Source organism: Dermochelys coriacea, chromosome 21, assembly GCF_009764565.3.
Source record: "Dermochelys coriacea isolate rDerCor1 chromosome 21, rDerCor1.pri.v4, whole genome shotgun sequence".
Lineage (NCBI taxonomy): Eukaryota > Metazoa > Chordata > Testudines > Dermochelyidae > Dermochelys > Dermochelys coriacea.
In genome coordinates, this window is record NC_050088.1 from 13986545 (window position 1) to 14010013 (window position 23469).

The following is a 23469-nucleotide window of genomic DNA, read 5'->3' on the forward strand; positions in this document are numbered from 1 at the left end:
ACTTGCTGGCAAGAATACTGTGGGAGACTGTATCCAAAGCTTTGCTAAAGTCAAGGTATATGATGTCCACCACTTTCCCCATATCCACAGACCCAGTTATCTCCTCATAGAAGGCAATCAGGTTGGTCAGGCATGACTTGCCCTTCGTGAATCCATGTTGACTGTTTCTGATCACCTTCCTCTCCTACAAGTGCTTCAAAATGGATTCCTTGAGGACCTGCTCCATGATTTTTCCAGGGACTGAGGTGAGGCTGATCTGTCCGTAGTTCCCTGGGTTCTCCTTCTTCCCTTTTTTAAAGATGGGCACTATATTTGCCTTTTTCCAACTGTCTGGGACCTCCCCTGATCGACATGAGTTGACAAAGATAATGGCCAATGGCTCTGCAATCACATCAGCCAACTCCCTCAGCACCCTTGGATGATTGCATCTGGCCCCATAGACTTGTGCATGTCCAGCTTTTCTAAATAGTCCTTGATCTGTTCTTTCACCACTGAGGGCTGTTCACCTCATCCCCATACTGTGCTGCCCAGTGCAGCAGTCTGGGAGCTAACCTCGTCTGTGAAGACCGAGGCAAAAAAAACATTGCGTACTTTCAGCTTTTTCCACATCATCTGTCACTAGGTTGCCTCCCCCATTCATTAAGGGTCCCACCCTTTCCCTGACCACCTTCTTGTTGCTAACATATCTGTAGAAACCCTTCTTGTTACCCTTTGCATCCCTTGCTAGCTGCAACTCCAATTGTGTATCCCCACGTAATCTCTCCATATTCGCCCCACCAATAGGCCACTGCCCTGTTTTGTCCTGCCAGCCACAGGAAATGGGCTGCTTCCTTGTCCAGCTCTTTGCTCCCAGCCCCACTTCCCAGCCTGCGCTCCTGCTCACACAGCTTCTGTCCCTGCCCTGAGTCTGGTCCCCTCGGATCCTCCGGATGCTACCACCTGTTCCCATACACCCGGGGCTGTGGATGGATGCTCACTTTGGTAGCACAACACCCTCTACTGGCCAGATCCTTTCCCTCCAGCTTAGCCGGGGCACAGGGAGATATCCAGGAGGAGCCAGCAAGTTTGTTATGGTATGTAGCATTTTGTATCATTGCTCGTAAATTCTGGAGCCCGGCCATTTGCAGGAGCATACGCAAGGGACAAAGTTAATGTACTGTGGGAACTTCAGTGCTGAGTGTCTCTGGCTTTTGTGTCGAATCAATGTAATCTCAAAGCTGCATCACTGCAGCAGAGTTCAGAGTCCTAGCTCTGGAGAAGTTGGCTCTGTTGGGGAAAGGCTATAGTACCTTTTGGAGCTGGAATCAACTGTTTCTGGTAACTTTGATTCCAAGATCTTTTTAGATGTGAAAAGCATCAAAAGCTGAACATCGACAGCATAAGAAATGAGGATAAGCGCAAGGGGAGGTTCCTCTGGTAACAACCAATTCACTCATACCTTTCGTTATGCAGCCAGGGTTTGGAAATACCCCGTGATTGTAATCAGGGGAATTAGCCAGGGCCAATGAGAGACTCAATCCCAGACTCAACTTCTTGGCTGCGCAGATATTGCAGAGTTTAGAGGGATTCACAGAAAGCTCTGTTATTAACAACAGCGTCTCTTTGCTGCAGAATGTCAGTGCATGAGGACTGGAGAAAATGCCTTACAGGGAGTGAACGAATGAGCTCAGTCGGTTTCATTTATCAAAAAGCTAATGGGGCTTTTGAGGGAAATGGATCTGCGTCCTCATCACACCACCCACCAGTACCTGACAGCAGTCAGGGAAGCTAATGATCCAACCAGTGAGACGAATTCCACGAGCTCAGCGAACCCCAGCACTGTCATCACCGACAACCCCAACGCGCAGCCCGGTGACTTCTATGTCATTGGTCCAGCTCTATGCTTGGTCCAGCTCCGTGTGGAGGGTTTGTCGGCTGCCAAACGCGATTTATCCAGCGTTCTTGCTCATTGACATACTATCAACATCATTTGCTTGCAAGATACACACGTGGCAACTGCCAAAGCCGGGCATTCTAGTATCGATGGCTTCAACCTGTAGTGCCATGTGGCACACCCAAAGCATAGCTGAGTCGCATACATTCGGTCTGATATTGCAGATACCATTCATCTGACGTCTACTGAATTCCGTGATACCATACAGGTTGGCGGTTTCTGGCTAGCAAATGTTCACAAGCCTCCAAGTGTCAGCTGGAGCCAACAGGTTCTACCAAGCCTGCCACACCCAGCTGTCACCCATCAAAGACTTCAACAGCCATCACACAGACTGGGGGTATGAGGCGGTTGACACCGATGGTGAATAACTTGCAGACTGGGCATCTTGAAATGACCTTGCCCTTGTCCATGATGCTAAGAAGTAAGGCACATTCCATTCTTCTAGATGGGATTGTGACTACTCTCCTGACTTGTGCTGGGTCAGTTCAGTTGATGGCCATCCTCAGCCAGCAACATGCCAAGTCTGGGACAATGTTCCACACAGTCAACACAGACCATGGCTGATCCATATCGGGCTACAGCTCCCAGTTGTCAAGAGTTCCAAAAGAAGCAGTGAAATTTCTGAAAGGCTGACTGGGAAAAATACCAGGAAGTGCTGGAGAAGAGTGTGGTGACAATACCAGCCCGGCATCTCTCAGTAAATGAGACCTACCGTCGCTTCTGTGGTGCTATCTACAGAGCAGCCTGCAGAGCCATCCCACGTGGTTGCCACCCCTGCTACATCCCCTGTCTCGACGCGGAGAGCGCTGCCTTGCTCAAGCAGTATGAGGCAGCTGGTGTCCCAGATGTCACCGACCATCTGACAGAATCATTGGACACTGCTCTCCATGCCAGATGGGAGGAGACGACCAAGAGGATGAGCTTTACCTGCTCCAGTCGCACGTGTTGGAGTCTGCACCGATGGTTTGGAGCAGTGCAGCAGCCACCTGCACTCTGTCGACCCTCAGTGACACCTAGCCATGTAGCTGGACACCTATTTAAAGTGGCCAGAGCACTTTTGGAGAAACAGGTGCGAAGACAAGTGAGGAATGAATGGTGTGCATTTAAACATGTACACCAGATCAGAAGCTGCCCAGAACCATTCACTGGAACAGAGCTGGAACAAACACTGGGTAGCATCAAGTGTGGAACAGCTGCGGGCTATGACAACATATTTCCTGAAAAACCTTGGCCCCTGTGCTCAGCTTTGGCATGTGAAATTCTTCACCAGGGTCATCAGTGAAGGAAGGCTACCAAAGATATGGCTCACTGCAAAAATCATTGGCCTCCTAAAGCCCGGAAAGGACCCAAGTCAAGCATCAAGCTATCGTCCCATATCATTATTGTTGGTGTGCCACTAGAGCACTTGATCCTACAGCACATATTACCTAGCATGGAGAGAATTTTGAGCCCTGACCAAGCTGGCTTTCACTGAGACCGTAGCACGTGCGACCAACTTCTCACGCTGACCACATTTGTTGAAAATAGCTTCCAGAGACGCTTGAAAACAGGAGATGTTTTCATCAAACAGCGGCATACAATACGGCATGGCACACTGGCCTGCTCATGAAGGTATCATGGGTCCTGCTACCTTGGGTCACAGGCGTCGTTGAACTGTTCCTCCGCAATAGGCAATCCGGAGTCCATATGGGGGAGAAGATGAGTGCTTGGAGACGACAGAGCAACAGGTTACCCCAGGGCTCTGTTCTTTCTCCCACCCTCTTCAACCTTTACATCAGTGACCTAACAACAACAGAGTCATGATAATTCACTTACGCAGATGACATCTGTTGCGGTACCCAGGCCTGGATGTTCCACGAGCTTGATGCCACCTTAAACCGGGACATGGTAAAGTTACCTGATTGCTATAAGACTTGGCGCCTCCAGCCAAGCGTCATAAAAACAGTCTCCAGCTTGTTCCATCTTCATCATGCCAGCGCAACCTGAGAACTGAATGTTTATCTGAATGGTCAGAAGGTGAAGCTTGAAGTAGAACAGGTCTATCTAGGTGTGACCTTAAACTACACACGGAGTTACCATGCCCACCTGAAGAAGACAGTAGCTAAAATCAAAACGTGCAACTGTCTTCTTAGCAGACTGGCAGGTTCGTCATGGGGTGCTCGTGCTCCAACTCTGCGGATCTCAGCTCTTGTCACCTTGTATTCGGTGGTGGAGTCCTGCGCACCAGTGTGGAGTCTATTGTCACACACCAAACTGGTAGATTCGCAGTTACATGTCGCCATGCGCATCATCTCCGGCACCCTGGGTCCGACTTCACTCCCATGGCTCCCAGTTCTGAGCAATATTGCTCCTCCTCATATCAGACGAGAGGGTGCAACTGGCAAGTTACTGGAGAAAGTACACACCAACCCAAGCCTGCCACTGCACAATGACTTTTTCTAAATCACCAGCTGCATGTTTGCCGTCACGTCGCCCATTATGGTCTCATCCACCACGCCAGGATGGTAGGGCGGAAAGACTCTGGTGAGAGGAATGGATATCTGTTATCATCTCCAATCAGTCCCTTGACACCAACCCCACAATCTGCCCGCCTGGTTTGGACCTGCCCCATCGCCAATGGTCCCTGTTGAACAGGTTCTGGACCGGGCAAGGTCTCTGTGCAGCCAACCAGTGTCGCTGGGGCCTTCGGGACAGCCCATTGTGCAGTTGTGGGGTGACACAAAACATGACACACATTGTCGAGGAATGCCTGCTGACTAGGTTCAGTGGCGGCCTAAAATAACTACATCCCGCCTGAAGAGGCTATTGCTTGGCTAGACGACTCTGCACACTCTAAATCAAATAAAATCAAAAAGCTTTCAAGATGACCTGATGATGGGGTGTAGGCACCTTCTTGGGGAGAAAACACTGTGTACTAAAAGGCTCTTTAAACTAGTGGAGAAAGGCAGAGCAGAGCAAGAACCAATGGCTGAAAATTTAAAGGCAGATCAATTCAAATTAGAAATGAGGCACATCTTCAACAGGAAGGGTGATTAACAAATTCCCCAGGGAAGCGGTGTATCCTCCATCTCTTGGTGTCTTCAGATCAGGGCTGGAAGCGATGGTGCAGCTTTAGCCAAACCCAGCACAGTTCAGGGGTAATTGGATTAAATTCTCTGGCCTATGGTATACAGAAGGTCAGATTAGATGATCGAATGGTCCCATCTGGATTTAAAAGTGGTGAATCCTGACAAACATGAAGAGGTCAGTGCATGGAGGACATCAAGGAGAAGCCGCAAAGCATTGGGATGCAACATGCCCTGCTGTATCAATCAGTTGCAGGGGCTTTTACGGCTTCCATTACTGTAATATGCGCACACTGTATTTATTCTCACACTCCTCTGTAAGGTGGGGCGGTGCTATTATCCCCATTGGACGGATGGGCAAATGAGGCATGGGGGGACTAAGTGACTCACCCAAGAAATCTGTAGATGAGTGGGGACTTCACCTCATGTCTCAAGTCCTAGGCTAGTGCCTACCCACTGGCCCATCCTTCCTCCCTAGCTACACTGCCCTCCTCTCTGCCCAAATCACCTCCATGTCCTGTACAGAGCACAAAGACATTTCTGAACCCAAAGAAGTCACCAGTTTCCTCCAATTCACAGCTCTGGCCCCACACAAAGTTGCCTTTGAAGATGCTGGACAAATTTATGAGTGTGGCTGCCTGCCGGGGTCATAGGTGCTGGAACTAGGGGTGGGGGTCGGGTGCTGCAGCACCCCCTGGCTTGAAGTGGTTTCCATCCTATCCAGGGTTGACAGTTTGGTTCATTGGCTCTCACACATGGTTCCAGCGCCCCTGGCCGGGGTTGCGTGTGACAGTGGGGAGCAGGGCTCGGCTGCCCTGGGGCTCACTTCCAGTTTGTCTTACGTTCCTAAAAGCTCATGCTTCAGGGTTTCAGACGGCTACTGGCAGGGATCAGGATGGGATTTTTCCCTCTCTAATGTATTCTAGGTTATTGTTGGTTTTGTTTTTTGGCCTCTTTCCACTGAAGCATGAGAGATGGCCATGGCTGGAGGTGGGATATTATTCAAGTTGGGCCAGAGCTTTGAGGTGTCACTCAGCATTGCTCTCTCAGGAGCTTGGCTTGGCGAGCTCACATGCTCAGGGTCTCGCATTGCCATATGTGGGGTCAGGAAGGATTTTCCTCCAGGTCAGATTAAGAGGGACTTTGGGGCTTTCTTGCTTTTCTCTGCAACATGGAGGGTGACTTGCCAGGATTATCTGGGTATATCTCACTTAATCATTTCCCTGCCATTAGGAAGTCTTCACGCACTGGTGCACCTCAGTCCCTAGTCTATTCTCTGCCTGTGGCACGCAATAAGCACTATTATGTGCCACAGGCAGAAAATAGACTAGGGACCTAGGTGCACCAGTGTGTGAAGCCTTCATAATATTTGGGTACTTCATAATACTGTGATACTTGGGTCTGATTTCAGTTGTTGGGCTCAGTGAGCAGGTGCTGGGAGGGACTGGTGGCCTGTGACATACAAGAGATCAGACAGGATGACCTAGTCCCTTCTGACCTTACACTCTATGACTCTATGCCGGTGGAGAATGGTCCCTTTGAAAATCAGGTCACTGAGGAATCCTGCCTTCAGTGTTTTACCTGGCTCCACTCACTGCCCAGAACACAATCAGTCCTTTCAATGAGCTAAACAAATGTGTCACCGGTATTATGAGGATCCTTTGTTCTCTAGACAATAGCCGTAATGGAGCCCTGTGTTCTGTTCAGTGTATTGTTACTGAAAACAGACCATGGGAACTGGAAAAGCGCAAAGGAGAAGGGGTATTTAAATCAACCTGTCTGGATGGCTAGCGGGGTCCTGGCAACCTCACCCGACACCAGATGGCCTGTGTTATGCAGGAGATCAAACTAGATGCTCATTCGTGTTCTCTTCTGCCCTTAAACCCTGTAAAATCTGCGAGCCTCCCAGTCCCGCAAATAACGAACAATGTTGCAATAGGTCGAATATTCTGCCCTGTGTCTGGACTGGGTTGTTTTAAATGTTTGGGTTTTTTCCCCTTCTCCTCTGCTGTTTTCAGTTGCAGTTCTCTTCCATCCCTGTCCTTTCTACCCTGCAACCTCTCTCTTCACGTCACCCTGCTTTCTGCCTTGCCCAGCAAAACTCCCCTCTTCCTTTGCGATTTTCTTGTGCCGCTCTCCAAGCGCTCTGCCAATGTATCCTTTTCCCCATATGATAAATGCAGAAGCTGAGGCACGGGGAAGGGGCAGCAGCTTGCCCAAGGTCACACACCAGGGCAATGGCAAAGGTAGGCTCTCTGGGGTCTCCGGGGTGTGTCTACGCTGGAGGTGAGTGGCAGGAGAGGCTGGCTGCCCTGAGAATGATCCCCTCTGAAACCCTGGATAGGTACTCAGGCTGCTAGTCCCTGGCACCACTGCTCTCTACTGCCTCTTTAACGTGCTCACTCCATTGGATATTGGGTGTATCTACGTAAGCTGGGAGTTGAACCTTTCAGCCAATGTAGACATACCCTCAGTCCAGTGTGGTGCCCACTAGGCCACACTGCCATGCACAGGGGTAATGGTTGTCTTCTACCCATACCTCCATCATCCATCACTCCCGTACACCAGAACAACCTGCCCACTCTGTAATTCCCACTGACTTTTTGCTCCTACTTAGCTCCTCTCTTTCTTCCTCTTCCACATGCTCTTATTTAATGATCTTCTTAAAAACACTTTAACAGGCTCTTGGGTCCATTAAGGAAAAAGGTTTTCTCCTATTGTGAATCTTCCCTAATAAACAGCACGTCACGTGGGCATTCATGCAAAGCCTTTAGTGAGATTTTTTTATTATTATTATTTTTCTTGATGTGATTGGTGCACCTGGGTCTCTTGCACCAGGAAAATTCATCCTTTTCTGGAGTCAAAATCTAGAAGATCCAGAGGCCTAGTCTACACTAGAAAATTAGGCTGGCTTAATGACCGTGCTCAGGGGTGTGAAAAATCCACATCCCTGAGGGACATAATTAAGCTGACCTATCCCCCCTCCCTTGGGAAAGTGGATTACTGATGCCAACAGGAGAACCCCTCCCCAAAGGAGGGGGATGGTTCATCTTAACTAAGCAGCTCGGGTATCTATACTGAACCCCCACAGCTGCGCAGGTGCAGTGGCTCCGCGGTAGCATTTCAAGCGTAGACAAGCTCTTCCATTTACAAGAATTGCCTCCCCTGGGGCACTGTGTCTGAACCTGCAGATCTATCAGCCACAGCGGGATAACCAGTTTTATGTTCTGTGTTTCTACAGCTCTCTCCTTCTGGAAGAAATGGGCATAGTGAGGGGGGGCAATGATCTTATTTGTCCTATGATCACCAATGTGCTTTTTTTTTTCCAATGGAAACATTTGGCTTGCTCCTGCAATGCCCTGAACATAACTTCATTATAAATGGTTATTAGGAATTGCCCTTGGATTAGCTCCCAGATTGATAACATTAATACGAACTCTTTCCAGTGCTGGTTTGGGATTAAAATAGGCTCTGTCCGTGGAAAAAGTGTTCACGAATGAAAAGAAAAGAAACTCTGTATCTGGATCCTAATGACAAAGTGCTGATGTTCGCCTGTTTCGGGAGACGTACCCCGCTCATCTGGAGCCTGCCAAGCTCAGGGGCGGGTCAGGAATTTGTTCCTTCAGGCAAATCAGCTTTGCCAAGGACAAAGCTGGCAGAGATGTCATTTCTGGAGCTTTGGAATGCTCCCCTTTTCCCTTCCACCAAGTGATGTTTCAGACATCCTAAGGTGCATCGCGACCAGGTGCATTGCAACCAGCTCCTCAGGGGGCACCTTGTAACCTCCTGTTTCTCCCCACTTGGCAGGTACAGTGGTTGAGGCTTGGATTTCTATAAACAAAGCATAATTCCTTACGAGTCCATGCTCGCTGTGGTATGTTTTGGTACTGTCACTTTAAAATTACAGAGACAAGGTGGGTGAGGGAATATCAACAAGCATGTGGACAAAGGAGATCCAGTGGATAGAGTGTACTTAGATTTTCAGGTTTCAGAGTAGCAGCCGTGTTAGTCTGTATTCACAAAAAGAAAAGGAGGACTTGTGGCACCTTAGAGACTAACAAATTTGTTAGTCTCTAAGGTGTCACAAGTACTCCTTTTCTTCTTAGATTTTCAGAAAGCCTTTGACAAGGTCTCTCACCAAAGGCTCTTAAGCAAAATAAGCAGTCATGGGATAAGAGGGAAGGTTCTCTCATAAATTGGTAACTGGTTAAAAGACAGGAAACAGAGGGTAGGAATAAATGGTCAGTTTTCAGAATGGAGAGAGGTAAATAGTGGTATCCCCCAGGGATCTGTACTGGGCCCAGTTCTATTTAACATATTCATAAACGATCTGGAAAAAAGGGTAAACAGTGAGGTGTCAAAATTTGCAGATGATACAAAACTACTCAAGATAATTAAGTCCCAGGCAGACTGCGAAGAGCTACAAAAGGATCTCACAAAACTGGATGACTGGGCAACAAAATGGCAGATGAAATTGAATGTTGATAAATGCAAAGTAATGCACACTAGAAAACCATAATCCCAACTATACATATACAATGATGGGGTCTAAATTAGCTATTACCACTCAAGGAAGAGATCTTGGAGTCACTGTGGAGAGTTTTCTGAAATCATCCACTCAATGCGCAGCGGCCATCAAAAAAGCGACCAGAATGTTGGGAATCGTCAAGAAAGGGATAGATAATAAGACAGAAAATATCATATAGCCTCTATATAAATCCATGGTATACCCACATCTTGAATACTGCATGCAGATCTGGTCACCCCATCTCAAAAAAGATATTTTAGAATTGGAAAAGGTTCAGGAAAGGACAACAAAAATGATTTGGGTATAGAATGGCTTCTGTACAAGGAGAGATTAATAAGACTTGAACTTTTCAGCTTGGAAAAGAGGCGACTAAGGGGGGATATGCTAGAGGTCTATAAAATCATGAGTGGTGTAGAGAAAGTAAATAAGGAAGTGTTATCTACTCCTTCTCATAATACAAGAACAAGGGGCCACCAAATGAAATTAATAGGTAGTAGGTTTAAAACAAACACAAGAAAGTATGTTTTCACGCAATGCACTGTTAACCTCTGGAACTCCTTGCCAGAGGGTGTTGTGAAGGCCAATACTATAACGGGGTTCAAAAGGGAGCTAGATAGATTCACGGAGGATAGGTCCATCAATGGCTATTAGCCAGGATGGGCAGGGATGGTGTCCCTAGCCTCTGTTTGCCAGAAGCTGGGATTGGGTGACAGGGCATGGATCACTTGATGATTACCTGTTCTGTTCATTCCTTCTGGGGCACTGCCATTGGCCACTGTAGGAAGATAGGATATTGGGCTTGATGGACCTTTGGTCCTACCCAGTATAGCCGTTCTTATGTTCTTATGACCAGTATCCACTGTGGAAAGAGTCAAGCTCTTCAGAAGCTCTGTGTGGTTTGAAAGCTTGTCTCTCTCACCAGCAAAAGTTGGCCAATAACAGATATTCCCTCACCCTCCTTGTGTCTCAAATATCCTGGGATTCTCATGGCTATAACACTGCAACCGTCTTTAAAATTAGTCATGCATCATCACCAGAGGGCTATGTAAAGGGGTGTCTCACAGCCCTGCCCTACTATAAGTTAGTCCTTGGAATCAGGGAGCAACATAGTACTGAACAGAAAAGGAGGACTTGTGGCACCACAAGTCCTCCTTTTCTTTTTGCGAATATAGACTAACACAGCTGCTACTCTGAGTACTGAACAGGAGAGAGACACAAGATTTTTGGCTTTCAGCCCCAGCCTGCCTGCTGCCACGCTGAGGGTCTGTCTACAGTGCCATCAGGGGGTGTGATTTAATCCAGCTAGCTCAGTGACCGAGAGCGTGATGGTTGTGTGGAAGCCCAGCTGGGATCCTGGGTAATTATTCGGGTGGCCAGCCCATGCTGATGTCCATGTTGCTGCAGCTTCATTGCTCTTAGTATTTGCAAGATGTACTCCTGGATCCATCAGACATGTGCCGCATCACAGACCCGATTGCAATGTAGACATACCCTGAGATTTAGACTAAGCCGTGCCCTAGCTGACTGCAGCTAGTTTCTTGGCCGCCCACACATTTGACCTAGTGGCACAGACAGGTCCTCACTCCACCACTCAGACTCCTCTCCATACTGAACTTGGGTTCTTTCTCTCTGGAAGACTCTTGCACCAAGGAACCACAAATAGCATTCAGTAACAAGGAACTCGTCCTCCCAGATCCCTGTCATGCAGAGCGATCATTGTGCTTACAGGAGGCAGTGTGGCCCACTAGCTAGAGCACTGGGCTGGGACCCAGGAGACCTGCATCCTATTCTTGTCATTCACACTGGCCTGCTGAGTGAGTTTGGCCAAGTCATTTTTCTCTGTGCCTCAGTTTCTCTATCTGTAAAATGGGGAAATGATACTGATTTCCTTTGTAAAGTGCTTCGGGATCTATGGATGAAAAGCGCTAGATAAAAACTAGGTATTATTGTTCCCATTGTATAAATAGGAAAGCCGTGTTACCAATTCTTGTGATATTTGGTGTTCTTCTTACAGCCTTAGCTCCTGGAGTCATGTGATTATGTGAGAATCTCACCCTTTTTTTTTTTTTTTTTAACGAAAGCTAAGTTTATAGCCCACATGGCAGAGGAGAAAAGCTTGGAAATGTGACCTGATGGCTCAGAAAGCTGACAGTAACTGAAAGAAGCCTGAGCTGTGGACCAAAAAGAAAAAAAGTAAGCCCCACAGCCAGCCAATTAGAGCCAGCCTCTTTCCCAGCTCCCAGGGCAAAGGGTGTGGAGTCAGAGCACTGGTGTGCTGTGGTTATATTCAGCTGCTCACCATCCCGTAGGGGCCTTGGCCAGCCTACACACAAAATGAAACACTCTGAGGGTTGCTCTAACTTACTTCAGGAGCTGGCTGGGACCTGAGCACCAGGAGGCACAAAGGTATCCTTGCTTTATTTTGCCCCATATCTCCCTGCTTCTCTGCTGAGTGTGTTTCAGGACCCCCTTCTGTTGCCAGTCAGTGGAGGCTATAAGTCTGTCATGCAGCTAATGGGGGAGTTTTTAGCACAAGCTGTAGCAGGGCTGCCGACATGACAGCCATCATGAATGCAACACCGCGCCAGTGGAGATTCAGGTCCTGAGGGAAGCCTGATTGCTCTGGGTTGGTTATTGCAATGAATGTATGCAGCTTCTGCAGTGTGAGCCAGTCCTCTGGGGGGCTGCTTCATATCTCCACAGGGCAGCTGACTCTCAGCCCCTGTGCAGAGCTTCCTGGGCAGTTTCTAGACAGCAGAGAGATTGGCTGGGTGTGTAGCACCTATACTTGAGGTGCAGAGTTTTCCATGTTGGAGTTCTGCTGCCCCTGCACCATCTGTTTCATGTCAGACTTTCTCAGTATTTTGGGTGGCTCAGAACTGTTCCCAAGCCCCTGTTCATGTGTCACCCTGATCCCTCTGTCATGGTCCTGCTTTGAGCAAGGGGTGGGACTAGATGACCTCCTGAGGTCTCTTCCAACCCTGATACTCTATGTGAGAGGGCATGGCTAATGCAGTGTCCATATGACATCCTCACCAGACATCCCAGGGACCCCCATGTGTCCTTGGAGATGCTAAGTTCCTCAAAGGTCACACAACCCCCACCCAATAACCGTGGCATGCACTAGCCTCCCCTAGAGGACCGGAGAATGAAATCCATGCTGCCAACTTTCATGATTTCATCGTGAGTCCGGTGGGTCTTTGAGGGTTCCCATGAATTTCTGATTTCATCTTCCAGTTTGGTGAAGGTCTGCCCTTATCCAAAATGGCTGCCCTTTCTCATTGCTTTCGAATGCCTGGCAGTGGCTAGGGTGACCAGATGTCCCGATTTTATAGTGATAGTCCCGATATTTGGGGCTTTGTCTTATATAGGTGCCTATTACCCCCCCACCCCATGTCCCTATTTTTTCACAGTTGCTGTCTGGTCACCCTAGCAGTGGCAGTTCTGGCTTTGGACTTTCTTGAATGGTTCTTGAGACAGAACAGTCCAAAAAGGGTGAGCTGACCCAAAAAAATGCCATTCACCTGAGAAAATCCTGACCTTCAATCATACCCTGTGATTTCAGTGTAGACCTACCCAGGGGGAGGCTACATCACTGCTTCCTGGTCCCATCACACACGGCTTCTGGTGTCACGCACTGGAAGGCTGCTACATTTAGCTTCAGCATACAGCTGCGAGAGCATGATCTGGGGTTCCACTTGGGGTCAGTTCATCATCTATAAGGCTTGCACAAGGCCTGAGTTCAGGCAGTTTTATCTTTCTCTGGTGGAGGTTTCTTCACGTTCATTCCTAAACAGAGGTTCTCCAAAAGGACATTCCCATTCTAATATGTGGGCGATGAGGCCGGAGCGTTAGCAGATGCCTTCTACCCAACCTCGTGGGCTGGATTTTCCAAGAGAGCTCAGCACCTAGTAACTCGCATTATTCTCAGTGGAGTTCTCAACAGGAGCTGAGTGCTTTCGAAATGCAGCGGGTGCACTCTGGCCCTCAGGGTGATAAGACATCAATATCAGGGCCCAAGTCCATTACGCAGCCCTGTAGTCCCACTTTCAACTCCAGACCTTTAAGGAGAGGCTTGCTGCCTGTAATTAATGTAAACTTCCTCTCACAGGCAACATGGGGATTTCCTGATTCACTTACATTCCTCCCTCCATGCACACAGCATCCCCATTGTCCTCTGCTGCCAGAGCAGATTTCAGAGTAGCAGCCGTGTTAATCTGTATTCGCAAAAGGAAAAGGAGGACTTGTGGCACCTTAGAGACTAACAAATTTATTTGAGCATAAGCTTTCGTGAGCATCCGATGAAGTGAGCTGTAGCTCACGAAAGCTTATGCTCAAATAAATTTGTTAGTCTCTACGGTGCCACAAGTACTCCTTTTCTTTTTGCCAGAGCAGAGTTTCCCTCTGCTTTAGCTGGGGCTCGGAATGTGATAGCTAATGGCTTTTCTGCCATGGCCATATCAAAATCCTGTCGCTTCTTCCTTCAGGACAGCTGTGAGATTGGCCGGTCCTCTGTCCACATGGGTAAAACTCTCGTCCAGACCCCTTGTCATCTCACATCTTCACTACTGCACCCCCACCCCTCACCCCCACGCACACACACACACACACACACACACCCTTCCCAGCCTGTATAAATCCCTCTTTGCTGCTGCTTTGGCCATATCCCCCCTCTCTGTGTGTCCCTCGGCCGCCCCCCGCTTCCCTGCCACATCAAATGCTAGCTACTCATCTTCGCTTTTAAGGCTCATCATGGCCTATCTCCACCCCATCTGTTATCTCATACACACTACAGAGATGCCCACTCCTGCCGCCGCTCTGCCAATGGCGTCATCCTCCAGCACCCGTTGGTCAAATTGTCCAGCCAGCACCTCCATGCTTCCTCCCCTGGCGCCCTGCGGGGGTAGCGCTCCATAAACCTCCACTAGTCACCTGCCTCTTAACACTCCGCTCCACTGGGATGCAGACAAAGAACTCGATGACAGGATGGCAGCTGGTGTGCGGAGAGTGCGGCTTGTCATGCTGCTCAGAGTAGCCTCATTATTACCTTGCGCCTGCCCCCCGTCTGTGTGTTGTAGTCACTTGTCATGTACCTACATTGTCTTGTACGTCAATTGTGAGCTCTTCAGAGAAGGGGCCGTCCTTGTTCTGTTTGTACAGCACCTGGCACAATGGTGCCCTGCTCCCTTACACTACCATAATATCAATAATAAATAATACGGCCACACTGACATCTCGCATTCCGGAGACAGGCTTTAATTAAGTTCTATTATTTATCTATCAAAACCATAGGCGCCAACTCCGTGGGTGCTCCGGGGCTGGAGCACCCACAGGGAAAGAATGGTGGGTGCTGAGCACCCACTGGCAGCCCCCCATCAGCTCCCCCCCGAACACCTCCCACCGGCCGGTGGGCCCCACGGATCAGCATCCCCCCTCCCTCCTTGTGCCTCCCACGAGGCAAGGGGGGAGAAGTGGGGACAGGGCACGCTCGGGGGAGGGGGGAGGAACTGGGCGGGAAAGGAAGCGGGAGAGCAAAGGCAGGGCAGGGGTGGGGCCTTGGGGGAAGGGGTAGATGGAGGTGTGGCCTGGGGCAGAGACAGGGGGTCAAAGCACCCCTCACCACTTTGGAAAGTCAGCATCTGAGATCAAACCCCCACATTTCATTGTCAAGAGATGGTCCCACTGCTCTGGGCTTCACCTGTCTGTCTTGTTGTCTGTATTTTCCTTGGTCCAGATGTTCTGTGTAGATCCAGCCAGCAATGGTAAATGATCACGCTAAGATGGTGGCACCTGAACGTTCTGACACTGTTCTGCATGAACTTGTTGGTCCATTCTAATGTTAAAAAGAAAAGGAGTACTTGTGGCACCTTAGAGACTAACAAATTTATTAGAGCATAAGCTTTTGTGAGCTACAGCTCACTTCATCGGATGCATCCGATGAAGTGAGCTGTAGCTCACGAAAGCTTATGCTCTAATAAATTTGTTAGTCTCTAAGGTGCCACAAGTACTCCTTTTCTTTTTGAGAATACAGACTAACACGGCTGCTACTCTGAAACCTGTCATTCTAATGTTAGTTACACTTTTCCTTCCTCATCCAAGTGTCTGCCCACAGCTCTCTGCTCATCCATTTGCTGCTGGATGATAATCAGGGTGCTTTACTATCCTGAGGAATATTTGAAATTCCTCAGACGCAAACGGGGGATCATTATCTGACGTGATCTGGTCAGGTGACCTAGAAATGGCAAACATTATGCAATGCGTCACAGGGCCTGGCCAAAGGAGTGTTCTTCGTATGGCCACCTCGTATTAAGCATTAATCACAACTTACTCTTTTCTGCAAAATCAATGTGCAGTCTTTGCCAGAACCCAGTGAAAGCTTTGGCAGACTGGCTAGAAATCCAGAGATATTTTATCCTTTCATTTGTGCCCTTAGACGGAACTTGGATCTTTCCGCTACAAGGTTAGTTTTGGTCATCTCCCGCTTTTTAAGAACCTCTTCCAAGACTTTCTACCGGAAGTCACCTAATCCCAATGGAAAACTTAAACGCTGCAAATGCTAGCTGGCCCCACAACATTAGAAAAATGGTCTTTTTTATCAATACCCTTCACAACATTTGCATAAAAATACACTTTGAACCCGCAGACATAAAATCCCCCTTGTTCCTCCTTTTAGTGAAACTGGAAGCAGTCCCATATTTCCATAGTTAGCCTTTTAGCTTTTCTGTTTGTTTGGGTTTTCTTTAACCAGGAGGCAGGTTTCTTGCTCCTTCGCTGTCTTGGAGTTCCTCCCTTGGAGGAAGGCTGACCTGTGGTTAGTGCGCTAGCCTGGCCTTTGGAGAGCTGGTTCAATTCCCTGCTCTGCCAAAGATGGCCTGCATGACCTCGGACAAGTCACTGAAGGTAGGTGCAAATGGCAGCTGAAAGGGCTGATTCCCGGAATGGGTAGCACATGGGCTAGCATCTAAAAACCACAGTCTAGTGGCATGGGCTAGCTGCCTGCTGAATACATACCCAGGGGTCAGGGCGTCTGAACTTGGGTGGCTAGCCCAAGGTCACACCACAGCCACTTTGCTATTCTTAGGTGCTAGCTGGAGCAGAGCTAGCATATGTGTCTACCTGTGCTGGGAATTACATCTCCCAGCAGCCCTGAGTCCCTCTGAGCCTTAGTTACTTGTCTGTCCAACTGGGATAACAGCATTGTCCTCCCTAACAGGCGTGTGTGAGGATAAATACATTTAAAACTTGTGATGCTCTCAGCTATTCTGAGGGCCAGAGAAGTACCAAAAGATTGTTTCTGCCAACCCATCCTTCCTCCTTACAATGCTTATTATACTTGTTGTCCACAAAGAGCAAACAAGTCTTCTAAATCAGTGGTTTTCAATCTGGTTTCAGCTGCAGACCCCTAAAAACTTTCAAATGGAGATGCAAGTCCCTTTGGAAATCTTAGACATAGTCTGTGGACCCCTAGGGGTGCCTGGACCACCGGTTGAAAACCACTGTTTTAAATCCAAATGACCTTTCATTTAGGTTTATGAGACCAGCTGAACAAGAAGGAACAAAAGTCAGCTCCCCCGAGAGAGCACAGTGAGTAACCCTGCTGAATCCTGGGAACATAATGGTGGCTCCACTGTTTAAAGGTTCGGGACACAAAAGTGAAAGGCAGTGCAGTTTCATAGCTACACAAGTCACAATGGGTGTTTACACCCTGGTATTTTTGAGACTCTTGCTTGAACTACACCTAATAATTAATTGAAGACAAATCCAGTTGGGTAAACTTTCTGGTCTCTAATAATTGTGCATGCTGATTTTAGGACTGTAGGGGCTGGAATTGGTCCAGACAGGGGTTCATAGTTACTCCATAGCCTTGCAAATGCAGATAGTGCATTGCTATTGGGGAATACAACGGGGGGGGGGGGAGGAGGGGGAGAGAAAGACCAGGAAATTCCACAGGTAGCAGGATAGCACAGCTAACCATCTTCTTCTGTGGCATATAGCACAGGGTGTGGCCTTGAATGTTGTTGGCATCTCTTCAAACCCAGCTCTGCCTCCAAACCTAGGCCCTGACCGTATTCCCCTAACACGGAATAGTCCCTGAGTCTGTGCCTAGCCCTGCTGATGTCACAGGATCTCTTAATGGTGCTCCCAAACATAGAATATCAGGGTTGGAAGAGACCTCAGGAGGTATCTAGTCCAACCCCCTGCTCAAAGCAGGACCAACCCCAACTAAATCAGCCCAGCCAGGGCTTTGTCAAGCCGGGCCTTAAAAACCTCTAAGGATGGAGATTTTACCACCTCCCTAGGGAACCCATCCCAGTGCTTCATTCCAACGCTTCACCACCCTCCTACTGAAAAAGTTTTTCCTCATATCCAACTTGGACCTCCCCCACTGCAACTTGAGACCATTGCTCCTTGTTCTGTCATCTGCGACCACTGAGAACAGCCGAGCTCCATCCTCTTTGGAAACCCCCTTCAGCTACTTGAAGGCTGCTATCAAATCCGCCCCTCACTCTTCTCTTCTGCAGACTAAACAAGCCCAGCTCCCTCAGCTTCTCCTCCTAAATGATGTGTTCCAGCCCCCTGATCATTTCTGTTGCCTTCGGCTGGACTCTTTCCAACATGAGTAAGGGGGGCTCCGAATCTGGCGCTGGTGAATGAAACACAAGTGTGCAGGGGAGGCCTTTAGCGCGTCTCCTGCATCTCTTCTGGTCGCAGGCACTTCCAGCCAAGCTGCTTGGGGGCTTGAGTGGGGAAAGGCTCAGGCGGCGCTGGGGGAATTCATCCCCAGATCGCAGGCGGTGTTTACATGCCGCCCTCCGGGGACTTCTGCCCGGGCTGACGGTCCCACTCTCGGGCTGCGCCGGGTCCCTTGGCAAGCGGGAGCTGCAGGCACTTTGCACCGCGGCAAGGACTGAGGGTGATGCTGGCACAGCCCGTGCCTGGCACTTCGTCCGAGCCCGAGGGCAGACTCCGCGGTTGGACGCGCGAACCTAAACCTCTCACCCGGCAAAGCCAACCCCGCGGCGAGCGGTGAGGCCCGGGTGGGGCTGTCCTGGAGCTGGGGGGCGGGGGGGGGGGGCGCGAGTCTGCAGCTCGTGCTGGAGCCTGGCTGCGGGGGTGGGACGGGGGGGGGGAGCTACAGCTGGGTCTGCTTCTGGCTCTGGGGCCGGGGCACACCCTTGCCCTGCAGGCCCGGCTTCCTCTTCGCCCCGCCCGGCGCCCGAGCCCCCGGCCGCCGCGCCCCCAGACGCCGCTAGCTCTTTAAAATGTTGCGGGGGGGAGAGCGCGGAGCGTGCGGGCCTGTGATTGCCGGGGCCGGAGCCGGGCTGCACGGCTGGTGAGCGCCGCGGGGGCACCCCCGCCCGGGCTGCCCAGGGCAAGGAGCCGGCGGCAGGCGCGGGGTGCCGGGGAGCGGGATGGAGGAGACCCCCGGAGCCCCGGCGGCCGCTCGGACGGGCTGAGTCCGCCGCTGCCCCCGTCGGGGGCCGCGCGTCGCAGCCACTTCGGAGCCGGGCCGGCGCGGCTGGGAGGCGCCCGCTGCTCCGGGGGGCAGGGACCTGCCTAGGTGAGGGGGGGTGCACAGGTGGGAGTTGGTGGCCGGCGTGGGGGGTTGGGTGGCCAGGTGGAAGGGGGGTGGCCAGGTGGGGGAGGGGTGGCCAGGTGATGGGGGGAGTGGGCTGCTGAGGGGGGTGGACAAGTGGGAGAGGGGTGGCCAGGTGGGGGAGGGGTGGCCAGGTGAGAGAAGGTAGGCTGGATGGGGGGGTGGACAAGTGGGAGAGGGGGTGGCTGGTTGGAGGGTGGGTGTACAGCTTGGGGAGGGGTGGCCAGCAAGGAGGTGGCCAGTTCGGGGATGGGCCAGCGAGGGAGAAGGCCGGCAAGGGGCGGACAGGTGAGGGTCGTTGTCCTCACGGCTACCCTCCAGTTGGTGGACTAGCATAATGCCAGTGCCAGGGGTAACTGTCTTCCCCACATGTTTGCAGGTGACCGACGAGCCCTGTCACCAGCGGGGACCGGGGCACTATGGCACAGTCCGTCTCTGCCTTCCAGGCTGCCTACATCACCATTGAAGTGCTGATTACCTTGGTGTCCGTGCCAGGGAACGTCCTGGTGATCTGGGCTGTCAAGAAGAACCAGGCTCTGCAGGACGCCACCTTCAGCTTCATCGTCTCGCTGGCCGTGGCTGACGTGGCGGTGGGCACCCTGGTCATCCCACTCGCCATCATTATCAACGTTGGGCCGCGGATGGAGTTCTACACCTGCCTGTGGGTGGCCTGCCCCGTCCTCATCCTCACCGAAAGCTCCATCCTGGCTCTGCTGGCCATCGCGGTGGATCGCTACCTGCGTGTGAAGATCCCCCTAAGGTAGGAAAGCCCCTGGGCGCAGCAGAGCCTCTGCTGTCATCTTTCAGAGTCACCTTGTGACAGAGCCAGGACGCTGCTGCTAACAGCATGAAGACGGGTCCATCTGAAATCCTGGCTGAGATCAGGCACACCATCCATCGTGCGGTACACACCTGCCACATTGACAGGCCGTCCCATAGCAATCGTGACAGCACTGAATGTGTCCAGTTCCACAAGGGGTGCTGATAGTGCCCGGCTGCCCTAGAGAAGAGGCCCAGAAGCTGTACCTGATGCAGAGCTGCTTGCTCTACTCTGGCTTGCCCACATGCTTAGCACTTTGCTTCAACACTTCCTCCTGGGATGTGTTTCTTTAGAATGTGCCTGCGAAGTGCGCTCCTTTGCCATGTGCCTTGCGCCATGTGGCTATGTAACCCCCCTCCACTGCCCCCCCCCCCACTCTGAGGCCAGCACAGAACAAGGAAGCATGCCCTGGAGTTGAGCACTACTAGAGAGAGGATTAATGGCAGTGGCATGCATCAACGGCAGGAATGTGAAGACAGCCCCGGTGTGACTCCTGGCTCAGAGTGGGGCATGGAAGCCAAGCGTCTGATTATAATGGCTCTGGGGCATTCAAAGCACCCATCGGTCTGGTGCCCTTGCTATGTGGGGACTCCGGAGGGTCCAGTGCTGGTGCTGCATTGGGGCAGAGAAAGAGCCAGTGTTCAAATCAGCGCTTGCCACCTGACCCCTCTCCGTGCTGGAGCAGAACTGCCTGCCAGGGAGATGCTCCAGGAAGGCCTGCCTAGGGAGAAGCTCCAGAAGTTAGGAAATTCTGGAACCTTTATCCTCCTTGCTATTATGTCTGTGGACAAAGCCAAGCCACAGTAAGTGATGTCTAATTGCCATCACATTGTGCCTGGGTATAAATCAGGGAATGTCCTTTGTTTGAACTCTGTAGTGCTGATAGGAAATATTTAACCCCTTCACTTCTCCGCTGCTCCCCTGGTGCTCCTGGGCTGCCCGGCTCAGTGGCCTTTTCACGGCAGAGACCCTGAAACCCATGGTGGGCGCTGGGTATGCAGGGCGGGGAGCTGCATGGTTGCTAGATGTGGCAGTGCTGGACTGTGTGGCTTCTAGATGCATATGTACTGCAAGAAGCTCTCTGAGGTTCCTGCTTTGGTTACTTCTGCTCCTACTGGCTGGAGTCCCTGGCTGGCTCCCCTCTGCAGTTTTTTCCCAGGGCTCCATGGCAGAAGGAGAGAGGCGGCACCCCCAGACCATGCTGCACGTAATGATCTTGGGGGGTCCTTGAGGAAGGAATAAAACTTTTAATAAAACAAACTAGAGAGCGTCTGTGATGAACTGCCCTGCACAGCTACTCTGGGTTCTCAACCCAGCTTCCAGGGCACATCTCTAAACTCCTAGATTCATCATACTGACCCTCATGAGGGAGCATCTCTACATTATAATCTTCCACAAACATCTCTCTGCATCTTCCCTCTTAAAGAGAAACCAATTAGCTCTTAAATACATACATATATAAATAAACAACTAACAACCATCTAATAACATGGACGTTAAATACTCAACCCGTTTCCAGCACATTTCCAAACCCAATGTGTCAACTACCTAGAGAGGAGAAAAGAAAAGGAGTACTTGTGGCACCTTAGAGACTAACAAATTTATTTGAGCATAAGCTTTCATGAGCTACAGCTCACTTCATCGGATGCATTCAGTGGAAAATACAGTGAGGAGATTTATATACACACACAGAGAACATGCAACAATGTATATAAATCTCCCCACTGCATTTTCCACTGAATGCATCTGATGAAGTGAGTTGTAGCTCACGAAAGCTTATGCTCAAATAAATAAATCTTTCTCTAAGGTGCCACAAGTCCTCCTTTTCTTTTTGCGAATATAGACTAACACCACTGCTACTCTGAAACCTAGAGAGGAGAGGTTACCAGCACATCTCTCTGGAGTGAGTCTTTACCACTCACTTTCCCTTTCCATTTCTCCAATCATGGCCTTTGTTTTCATTCAACCTCAAATCGATATTTCTGTGAAAGGTACAAAATAGTCAATGCTATATTACAAACAAAATTAATTTCTCCTTTCATACAGAATATTTACAGGAGAACAGAAAATAGCCATTTTAGGGACAGCAACTGCATTTACTGGATGCTGGATCTTTGCAGACACAGCCCTTGGCACAATTATTGCATCTAGCTAGGCAACAGGAGCAACAACTCTTTTTGCAAGAGGTGCACTTGCAATTTTTGGAGTCAGCACAGGTACAGGAGCCACTGGTAGCACAAGGACAGTCCTGGGGATCCATCACTCACTGAGTTGCTGTGGTAGCTGCTCAGAGACGAGGTTTTTCTCCAGGCAGGTTAGTAAGTCCTCTGAGTCTTTCAGGACATTTTATCTCCCTCTCTGATCTTCTCGGTATCCGCCTTTCAATAGCTGTTCTCTTGTTCCTTGCCAGTTTCTCCTTTGTCTGTTGATGATTAAGGATTAGTCAGTTTAGAAATGCCAGAGTCCACATCAACTGTCAATGTGTTGAAACTTTCTGGGATTACTCAGAGATCCCTTTGATTCAGATGTGTCCCCCTTGTCTGTCTGGACTACATAAACCCTTGGATGCAGCTGATCTTTAATGGTACCCCTTTGGCCCCGAATATGAGATGTGTGATTCCTCAGGCACACCCCATCACCTGGGTTAAGAGATGGGGAGATCCCAGCCCTTTTGTCAAAATAATTCTGCTTCACTTCTGATTTTCTTTCATCTTCTGCATGGTTTCATTGTCATGAGATTTCAGCAAGTTACCTGTGATTGGTACATAAGATCTGATCCTCCTTCCCTTTACCAGGTGAGCTGGAGAAAAGCCATTCTCCAGGGGCATACGTTGGTAAACCACTAATGCTTTATACAAATCACCCCCACTGTCAAAAAATCTTTTTTAAAGGGTCCATTACTGTCCATATTGACCTTTCCACAAGCCCATTCAATTGGGGGTAATTTGGGCTTGATATTTTGTGAGGAAAATCCCAGTCTATGGCAAATTGCCTAAATCTGCACTGGAAAATTGTGACCCATTAACACTAAAGATTTCATCTGCCATTCCATGCCTGGAGAAGATTCCCTTCATGCCGGCTATCACTGATTTGCTATTAGTACTGTGCAGTGTGCAAATTTCTGGATACAGGAAATAAGAAGCTGTGGCTATTAACGAATCCTTTGATTGCCAGGTAAATAAGTCTGGGCCAACCTTCTCATAAGGCCTTTGTGGAAGTGGGTGAGGTCTCAGCAGCTCTGCCTGTTGGCATGGCTTATATCTCAAGCATGAAAAGCAGTTTCCTAACACATTAGTAATGTCGTGGTTGATCCGCGGCCAATACAGTACCTCTCGTGCTCGTTGTTTGCACTTTTCAATTCCTAAATGACCCTCGTGGATCTTCTGTGGCATTTCTTTTCGGAGGCTCATTGGAATGACAGCCTTACTGCCCATGAAAATCACCCCATCTATCACAGCCAGCCTGCAGTTCCAATGGTCTCTTATACTTGGGCAGCAGCTTGCTTCTTTCTACAGGCCACCTTTT

At 49.9% G+C, this 23469-nt stretch overlaps 2 protein-coding genes across 4 annotated transcripts in view; one reads left to right on the plus strand and one right to left on the minus strand.

Moving 5' to 3' along the window:
* The window catches only part of ADORA1 (adenosine A1 receptor), a 99936-nt gene that overhangs the window by 3359 nt on the left and 73108 nt on the right, over window positions 1-23469 (plus strand). The window contains exons 2-3 of one of the 3 annotated variants that reach the window (XM_043500475.1): window positions 11608-11932; window positions 19504-19884. In XM_043500475.1, coding sequence (XP_043356410.1) covers window positions 19544-19884 — 341 coding nt within the window. In that variant the 5' untranslated portion in view covers window positions 11608-11932; window positions 19504-19543. Of the gene's footprint in view, window positions 1-11607; window positions 11933-18102; window positions 18554-18831; window positions 19089-19503; window positions 19885-23469 lie in introns of those variants that run through there. The other 2 variants (XM_038379967.2, XM_038379968.2) reach the window with 2 other exon arrangements.
* Window positions 21877-22247, minus strand: LOC119846375 (metallothionein-like). The gene has a single exon (XM_038379969.2). It carries the CDS (start codon window positions 22202-22204, stop codon window positions 22022-22024), a length of 183 nt encoding a protein of 60 aa, XP_038235897.1. The 5' UTR covers window positions 22205-22247; the 3' UTR covers window positions 21877-22021.

Bases quoted from the DNA above. Each gene is read 5' to 3' on its own strand.
- LOC119846375 (XM_038379969.2), bottom strand. From the start codon at position 22,204: ATGGATCCCCAGGACTGTCCTTGTGCTACCAGTGGCTCCTGTACCTGT.